The following is a 9,600-nucleotide window of genomic DNA, read 5'->3' as shown; positions in this document are numbered from 1 at the left end:
ATCAGGATCCCTTCCAACACTTTCATGATTTCAGAATGAATGTTCATGCGGATGGCGCGTCAAACATGATTTTACAGGATCTTTGATGGGGTTACACTCTGGTCTTCTGATTGCAAAAGCTCTCTGGTCTCAGGACATTATATTCAGCATGAAAGCTAATATTTCTGTTTGACCTTTCTTTCACCCCTTTCTTCCCAACAACAGTGACAAAGGGCATGTGTTAGCCTAGAGCCCAATCGTAATTTGAGGCTCGTATTACTTTAAAGGTTTAACAATCACACTTTAAGGAAATCATGTTCTGCCGGAAAATACACATTGAACGCTTGTGTCATTGGCATGGTAGGAGGGCCTCTGAGGTGACTGTTGCTATTATGCAAAACTAAACACGGGATGGGTGGGAATAGTGCACATGGAGTGGTGACGCATTCGGACAACCCGCAAGTCAGAACTGACTGGAGAAGTCATTGTTTTTCCTGTCATCCCCACCAGCATCGGGCTTTCCTGCTTCTCTGGCTGGAAGCAGGCATGTCACCTGGCTGGCTGTCACTGGCACGGTTCTTGTGAAATAATGCTTTATCCCCCAAACTGCTTTTTAGCATTAATCACCTCAACTGGTTTGCAATCTCGGGGTAAAAAAAGTAACCTCATGTAACATAAAAAAGCTCTCTAGTGAGATAATTACTGAATTGACATAGCGGCACTTGATAACACGTCATTCTTACTTACCGTGTTCAGGACGAGTTGGTGCCCCTCTCATTTTTAGGACACTTCTCTGGGGAAAGACAAATACAAGAGATGAATAAAGGAGCAACCCATCATGGCCATTTCCCAACATTTGTAAGGATTTCTTCTTTTAAATAATGGGTTTTATGAAAGATAATTCATGGAAGAGAAAATGTAAGATAAATCAGTTTTTTTTTCCAGATAGCATATTTACAGATCAGGTGAGAGATATGTTCAGGAAAAAAAAAAAAATATATATATATATATATAGTCACATTACCAGTTTTGCTCATATCTATAAGATTTTGTTCAGGAATATTGTTTCCTCTCATCAACTCCCTGAACTTTGCAAATTCGTGGTTGTCAGGATGAAGTCTTCTGCCTGAAAATCACCGTGCATAAAGCAGAAATCGCCCATTAGAACCCGTAAGAATTTTTGCATGGAGAATGAGGAGAATGAATGGGGAAATCCAGTCTTTAACTCAGTCTCCAACAGTTGCCACTGACTTTTTCCCAGTGTCAGCTGCCTGACCTAAGTGGGTAGGAGCCGTTCACTGCTGTCCCTGTGTAACCCATGCAGTGCCCAACATCAGCAGTGGGACTCCAGGAAAACAGCAGGAAATCCATGAATTGGGGGCCTAATCCATCAAGTATATCCAGCCTACCTCATCTCTGCCTACACCTCAGACTCTGGCTCTGACATGCACGCCTGGTTCTGGGCCCAAAGAAAATGCAAGCGTGGTTCCCACCTTCCCAACCATAGCCCTGTCACACAATAATGGAAGACAGCTTCCTTTTTTATGAAAACCAGAGTTTTCAAATGCCTTTTTCCAACTTGAAACCTAGTATCTCAGAGCTGAAGCACCCCTCTCAAGCCCCTGGGGGTGGAAATCGTTGATGTTCACAATAGTGCATTGAAAGGATTAAACAGGATGAAGGTTTTTTTGTTGTTTTTAAGTTTCTGCTCTGAGGCTGAAGAGTCTATTTGAAAAATTGTCATAGAATGAAGGAATTGGGGTCAACGCGAAGATAGCCGTGGCTTGAAATGAGTTGACTTGTTAGCAAATAATTTCTAATCAAACTGATTTTTTTTTGCACAAATAGGAATTATTCTTAAATGTCTTACGATCTGGTACCTCCAACCTCTACTGATTTTCTCACTGAGAATGCTGACGGTGGAAATGTTACATGGCCTTGACCATCGTCAGGATGGTATACATACCAAGCAATCCAAGCATTTCTGTGGTGTTTCCTTCGCTGTCCACGTTGACATTATGTACTATGATAGAATGTGAGGTGTAATGAAGAATCTTGAGATTATTTTGACCCGCATCTGTGAGCGAGACACAAAATATATATGTAAAATGTATATAAACTGTAGCCTTGCCTTAGTGAATGTAGTGGAGATTGGCTCTACCATGGCCGAATTAGCACATTGGTAACAACATTCTCATATCGGTCCCTCTGACGATGCAGCGAATGTTAACATTCCTTATGACATGGAGACAAGGCCCGTAAGGAACTTTTCCTTATTGCCCCATTCTTCCGATATTAAACATTTCACCCCTTCCAGTCTTACTAAAGTGTTTTCTGAAACGTGTTCCAGGGGAGCCAACGTTTTTTGAACAACACGACTTGTTGTTATATGGGATATTATCAATGCAAGTTTAAAATCTCTTCCTATTTGCCTTATCCCGGCAATGGAGATGATTTCTCTTTAAGACCAAAATTCAGTTGCCCTTCAAAACCCTGCATAACTGTGTGCTGAGTGCCTATCCTACATTGGGCAATCTTCTGAGTCATTAGCGTCCACCCCTTTAATCTAGGTGTATTACCCAACAAACTTCTGGCTGCCATGAACATGTGCAGTTTTATTAATATGGTTTTACTTGTGACGATACACACGTTCAGATCCCGCCTGCAGGGGCACCTTCCACTCTGGCTCTGCCCATCCACCCCGGCACATGTACAAGAAATGAAGAAGCATTGACCAACTTAGTGTCATCACCAAACCTTCTAACATCCATTCTCTCTTCTGCCCTCAACGTGCACAATGCCTTATTGGAACCACTCATCAGGATTTTATTTGAAACTATGCCACTTTGTGTTTCCCATTCAAATAGCCTTAGTCAGCCCCAGCCAGAGACCAAGTGGCAGCTGAAACAACTTCAGAGTCAGAGTGGCATGGATCTAAATCTTGCACAGCCCTGCTTTTAAGTCCATGAGTCTTGGGTTGTGTTGGAACAATTTAAATAAGAGTTTATACATCTCTTCAGATTCTTAGTAACCAAATGTTTTAATGATGATGTTATAAAGAAGGGCTTCGTAGGGATGCTTGGATTGCTCAGTCAGTTGAGCATCTAACTTCCGCTCAGGTCATGATCTCACGGTTCATGAGTACAAGCCCCCCATCAGACTCCGTGTTGACAGCTCAGAGCCTGCAGCCTGCTTCGAATTTTGTATCTCCCTCTCTCTGTGTCCCTCCTCTGCTCGTGCTCTCTCTCTCTCTCTCTCTCTCTCAAAGATAAGTAAACATTAAAAAAATTTTTTTAAATGAAAGGCTTTGCAGAAAATCTCACTAAATAGGTTTATAGAGGTAGTGCAGGTTATGGAAGCAATGAAGTTAAATCTGTCTTCTGAGCCTCCGGGGTGGTTTCAAGGCCACTGCTGGTATTCTGCTTGTCATTGTGACACCTCACTTTCTCCAGATCATAGCTGGGTAGGTTACAATTTCTAGCTCCAAAAGAGCTGTTACAGTAAGTGCAGCTCATTCTCCCTTCTCAAGTTGTCCAAATCTAAGTTAGAAGGGGTTACCAAAAGGGAGAAAATTCAAGAAAAGATAATAGAGGACGTTGATGACTCAGGCATAGGAAAAATAATGTAAAGCTAAGAAGAGTGAAAACATAACTTAAAAAATCTACTGGGAACATAAGTTACTGAGGAATATGCATAGGGTCGAATGCCAGGCATATAATTCACTTTGTTTGCATATATATTTTACTTTTTGCAAAGTCGTTGTGCTGTTTCTTATCTTAGATGAGGGCTGTAACCACAGACTTACACAACACAATTTTAATCAGATATTTAGACATTAGGCCATTTAAAATATGGAGTGTTGTTTAGGGTAATTAGGAAGAGTTTAGAATCTAAGTGTTAGCCGACATCCCCATTCCTTTTAACTGAAGCTGAGGTTATGAACAAATGTGCCTGGTGATTAAAATCACTCCGATTTCCTTGGATTGTAGGTTAATCTCCCAAGAATGGAATGCAGTTAAGATGTTTTAAGATGATGTTTAAAAAGTATTCTCTTAAAGCAAAATGAGATTGATATGTAAACTGAGGATAGACCTATTATATTTAGTTCCTAAGGCCATTTAAATTATCTTGAAACATTCTCATATACTCAAGAAGTTTATGAAATAAACATCCTGAGCACTTATCAATGATTTAATAATACTCAAAATTGGAAGGGGTCACCAATGTCCTATGACTTAACTGTGCACAACAAGATAAAGTGCTTGGATAGATAATTTAGGGGAGTGTGCCTGGTCACATTTCCAATGATTAGTTGAACTAGAATTCAGGCAGACAAGAGTTCCAGGAAGAAGTGGAGACTAAGATTTTGACCTTAATATCTCAGTAAAATACTTGTACTTACAACCAATATTGATAAGCTTGCCACGCCCAATGGTTCCCACGGCAGACTTTTCTGTGCACAGTCCGTTCATCCTTAAAAACAAAATGTCTTCGAGTGAGTCGATGAAAACAAACTTTCAACCACAATTAACATTCTCTTTGTCTCAACCGCACAAGAATCTGAATGAGGCATCATTTCAGTGCCTGTAAACAACGTGCCATTTGAAAGAGAAGAAGTAGGTTTTCCACCATCAAAGGTCACCTGCCAAAGATGTCTTTGTCTACACGTGGAATCAGGTAGTTCTAAAGAGTGACTATAAAACAAGTCATATTTAAAGGCAATTAAACATGAAGAAATCTGAATTATTAGAAAAGAAGGCAAACAGAACATTCCCGTGCCTTAAAGATTTTCTGGAAAAAAGAAGGGCCGTCAAGACGGTCCTTGACGGTTCTCACAACGTGCGCAAAGATTTCTTACATAATATAAAAGACAAAAGCACCCCCCAGAAAAGGGGGAAAAATGATGGGCTTAATTTAATCAGAACCATAAACTTGTATAAAAACACTACTCAGAAAATTCGACATCAAGTCACACGTGTGTGCCCACGCACAAACATACATACATACACACACGAGCAAATGCATAAATACACATGATGCGTGTATGTGCTGGATGGAAACTACATGTGTATTACAAACAATTATATACGTGTCACCTATATAATGAGAGAGTTTGTGTATTCCTGTGTGTGTATATGATAAAAAATGCATATTTGGAAAAACAGGAAGAATGAATACGGCAGAAATCGTAAAAGAGGAAGTAAACCAACTAAAATGGGGCAAATGGTTGAACAGACCCGTCATGGAAGAGTGACAGTGTAGGAAACCGTGCTCATGTCGATGACTCATCAGAGACATGCAGGTAAAAACCACAATGAACTGGTACCTCACATTCACGGGACTGTAAAATCAAAAGATGTCAATACCGAGGTTTAGGAAGAATGTGCTGCCGCTAAATATCTGATACGTTACTGGCAAGAATGCAAAAGGCACCAGCACTTAGAAAACAGCTTGACCCTTTCTGTGGTTAAATATGCTCGTGTGCCATGATGCAGCAGTTGTGGGCTACCGGAGAAGAGTTGCAAATGAATATGTGTCGGCACAGACATTAGTGCAGAGCAGTTCGTATCCAAGGTGTTCAAGACCACCACAAAGTGGAAACGTTACCCAGGAAGTGGGAAACGTACGTATTGGTACATACACGAGGAACTTGGATCGGCAGTGACACGAGTGACTGTTTGCATACGGAGACACGTGGATATCCGTTCCAAACCTTAGGCAGAGTGAAGAAAGCAGAATGAGATGCATCGTGTTTAATTGCAGCGTGTAAAGTTTAATGCGTGTGAAGTTCTGGAAGAGGGAAGGAAAACACGGCATGTCAGGTGTTGCCTATGCTACCTGGGGTGATGGAAATGTATGCATCTTGAGGGTGCAATAGATGTACACATAGGTCCAAGTTCACTGAACTATGCCTTCACATGGATACCTACCACTACACGTCCCTTGCGTTTCAGTAAACCTGATTGCAGGTGGGCGTCCAAAGGGAAAGTCTAGTAAACACAGACGGACACAGAAATTTGAAAAATGAGAGAAAAAGACCCTAGGGTACTCTTTAAAAAGTTAATGAAAACTGACAGGTATATCTATTGGAATAGGATGTGTGTGTAATTTGATAATATGTGTATAATCAATTATATATTATATAGAACATATAACCAACTATATATTTTATATACAATTATATAATTGTATAACATTGCATATCTATTACATATATGTATGTATATAATCACATAATTATATAAGGTTACATGTATATTACCTACGATGTATGTATACATGCAATGTTTTGTGATTATTGCATATAACATATAACCAACTATATATTTTATATACAATCAAATATATTATTAATTATATATTGTATTATATTACATATCTATTACATCTATGTACATAATTACATAATTATATAACGTTACACATATGTTACATATAATGTATGTATATATGCGATGTTATACAATTATTGTATATAATATACTGCAGTTTTATCCATTACTGACTTCGTAGAGCCTTCGAGTGTTATTTATGGAATGCTCACTATATTGCAGGCGTATACATATTTTATTATTATTATATATTTTTCCATATTATAATTGTATAAGATTTCATATTATATATACAACATGTTATATAATTTAATACACAATTATATTTATATATGTAGAAACCACTCTCTCCAAACATAACCCTTTCTTTTCCTTCATGTCAGTCTCTTTTTATTTGTCACTCTTCAAAGTATGTGCCTGTGTTTATGTGTGTGTGAGCAGTGGAGACTGAAAGATTCTTGCATTCTACCTATAGCTTTGGAAATGAGGTCTTCAGAAACAGACTTCCTTCGGTTTCTTATAATCCCCTGTCACCACCCCTTGCAAGTTTTCTCCTTTCTTTATACTGAGAACTTTTTGAACTATCATAAGCTATCATCAGTTCCCCCGAGCAGATCCATCTGAACTCAGAAAGATAGAAATTAGCATTATACTTCCCACCTACAATGTAAATAGATGTTTGAATCTTACAGGCCAGGATCTGTTTGCATGATTTGATGCTTTCAGATGCCCTATATTCCTTTGATTTCGGTGATACCTCCTGCTTCATTTTGTTATCCTAGGAGTCGTCTACTGGAAGTCAAATGTTGGTGTGGCAATCATTGTTATTTCCAGGTGAATTCATCAGCATGTGTGATTGCTGGTGTTTTCAATTTAGCAATACAGTTCAGCTATGCGATCATTTGTCCTTTTCTGAGGCCCTCTTTCCACCGCATCTTTCCTCTTAGTAAAGAATTTCATGCATGATATTATTACTTTATAGATCTGTATCTGGCTCTGGTTTGAACAATGGAAGTAAAACAGTGTGTTCATTGTCTGTTACTCTTGAGTTCTTAATAAAATGCCTGCAGGAAAGTGAGCATTTTATAAATAATATTTGAAGCAGCAAAGGCTTTGGTGAATTTAATAATGATTAAACATTGCTGCTTGGGAGTTCTTCAGGGTAGAGAATGATTGAGGCCAGTGTCGGGAACCCTATGGTCACAGGAGGTCCCTGAGAATCATCTCATTAAAGGAAGAAGGGTGTACTGAATTTCTTAAGAACTCAGAGTCTCACTTTTCAACATCACCGAGGTATTTCACTGCAAACATGCAACTCAGATGCCCTCTCAGGGCCATCAGATCAGGCCTTTTCATTCTGTGCTATTCTTACATGACAGAAAACTTGAAGACCATTCTGCCATTTGGAACGTCCACATCAAGTTTGCGCATATAACCGTGGAATGGGCCGTTGCTTATCTTGTCAAAGTTGGTGGCTGCGACCAAAAGCGTGTTCCATTCTCCTGAAAGCTAAAAGCAAAGTTTCCATCAGAAACGTTGGTCCAGTTCTTTTGATGGCCTCCAACATCATCCAGCATGGGTTTCCCTCCTCTTTTGCATCAGCCGTGAGCTATCTAACTTTAAGGAATAAAAGCACGATTTATAAAATACTGAGAAACCCAAGTCTGCAGCAGAACTAAAAACTCACATAGTCCTGAAATAGCACACTCGTTCTTATCAAATGCAAGAGCTCAAACCCAACAGCTCTTTGGCTGATGCACCTTCTGTTTTATAAGTACGGGGGAAACAGCCAGTTAATAGACCAGAGCAGACATGTACAAAAGAAATGTGTAAGGAGGTGGTGAACAGAGGGATTCCGAGTTTCCAGGTGCATGGCTAGGCTTAGATGCACATAAATTTGGATATACATAGAAAACCCCCCAAAATACACAAACACACACACACATGCACACACACACAGAGGCACACACATGAAGACGTCCACGTCAGGTCAGCATTTTTCTGGTACCTTTGCAAGGTTGTCCCATAAAGGTAGGTGGCCGTCCGGTAAAGGTAGGTGCTCATCCGGTAGAGGTAGGCGGCCGTCACAAACCAGAACGACTCCAAGAAGTAAGAGTAGAATCTTCATCTTTCTAGCACCTCTTGGTTTCTCCTCTGGAGGAAGCTCAGAATCAATTACCTGCTGGTGAGAACGTTGACCTCTTTATATAGTAAACATCTTTGAATGTGGCAATGTTTATCTTCTTGTCATTTTTCACAAGAGACCATTGTGCAACACTGAAAATAAACATCCTGTTGGCAGCATTGTATCCCAAAGATCTTTCAGACCTGGGTCATAAACCCCTCCAAAGGACGTTCCATAAACCCCTTCCATAACCCCTCCAAAGGACATTCAGAAGGTAGGCCTGCCTACAGGGTCGTTTGGATCAAGCCTGCATATCTCATGTCACACTGAGACTCATTCACTCATTCTTGGAGGGGGGGAGTGTGGGGAACAAACCTGTCCTTCCCTTTCTCTCAGATGAGTTGCAAGGAAATCACCTTCCTTCCCCAGCAAACTGCACCCTTTTCCTTGTTGAAAGACAGAAAGATTTATGTGTGGGCATTGAGTTATGCCCACTCATAAATATAAATGCCAAGATACACACCAAATGTGTGGAAACATTAAGTCTTCCTTTATTTCCCAGACTCTGAAGTGGGTGAACGAGCTGGACGGTACACTACTTTGGAGGTTTTTTGGGGACAAAGGTTTACAGTGTCCTGGTGACCCTGTGAGTTGATTGTGAAATCATACAATTTTGTACTGATGAAAAGCTCGTAGGGGCGTGTTCCGCTTGGAGAAAACAGGTTTTAAGTTGTTATTAAAAACTTAAAAAAAAACAGTGAATCAGCCGACAAAATAACAGTCTTTTAGGAAGCTGTTACCATGGCCAATTTCTTCAATATTAAATGAACTTTCCAGTCATCTTTACAGGCTAATAAAACTAAACAGTACCAGAGGTGCCTTGGTAGCTCATTTGGTTAAGTGTCTGATGCTTGATCGCAGGTCAGGTCTTGATGTCAGGGTTGTGAGTTCAAGCCCCGCGTTGGACTCCACACTGGGTGTGAAGTGTCCTTGCCTAAATAAATAAGCAAGCAAGCAAACAAAGAAATAAATAAAGCAAGAACAGTCAACCTTACAACCCTTTTGCTCACTTTTTGTCAGTTATGAAATGGAAAGAGTAAATGGTCTATGAATAGACTGGAATGTCAAGAATATATGGGTATCTTTTGAAATTTGATAAGAGCA

General features: G+C 39.8%; 1 protein-coding gene across 1 annotated transcript; it reads right to left on the bottom strand.

Annotated features, from left to right (window-relative positions):
• Positions 1 to 731: 731 nt before the first annotated feature.
• On the bottom strand, positions 732 to 8,503 carry LOC122476895 (odorant-binding protein-like). The gene is made up of 6 exons (XM_043569783.1): positions 8,320 to 8,503; positions 7,684 to 7,820; positions 4,382 to 4,452; positions 1,946 to 2,056; positions 1,000 to 1,105; positions 732 to 768 (listed from the first exon to the last, which is right to left on the bottom strand). Exons 1-6 carry the CDS (start codon positions 8,437 to 8,439, stop codon positions 732 to 734), a joined length of 582 nt encoding a protein of 193 aa, XP_043425718.1. The 5' UTR covers positions 8,440 to 8,503.
• Between the last annotated feature and the right edge of the window lie 1,097 nt (positions 8,504 to 9,600).

The sequence above is a fragment of the Prionailurus bengalensis genome, chromosome X (assembly GCF_016509475.1).
Source record: "Prionailurus bengalensis isolate Pbe53 chromosome X, Fcat_Pben_1.1_paternal_pri, whole genome shotgun sequence".
NCBI lineage: Eukaryota > Metazoa > Chordata > Mammalia > Carnivora > Felidae > Prionailurus > Prionailurus bengalensis.
This window is presented reverse-complemented; position numbering and strand designations above follow the sequence as displayed.

What these genes read in the sequence shown, in the direction of transcription:
- LOC122476895 (XM_043569783.1), bottom strand. Translation starts at nt 8,439, where the DNA reads ATGAAGATTCTACTCTTACTTCTTGGAGTCGTTCTGGTTTGTGACGGC. An exon ending in CAAGCTTATCAATATTGGTT is followed by an intron (nt 2,057 to 4,381) that starts GTAAGTACAAGT and finishes TCTCGCTCACAG; the next exon opens with ATGCGGGTCAAAATAATCTC. An exon ending in GATATGAGCAAAACTGGTAA is followed by an intron (nt 769 to 999) that starts TGTGACTATATA and finishes TTCCCCAGAGAA; the next exon opens with GTGTCCTAAAAATGAGAGGG.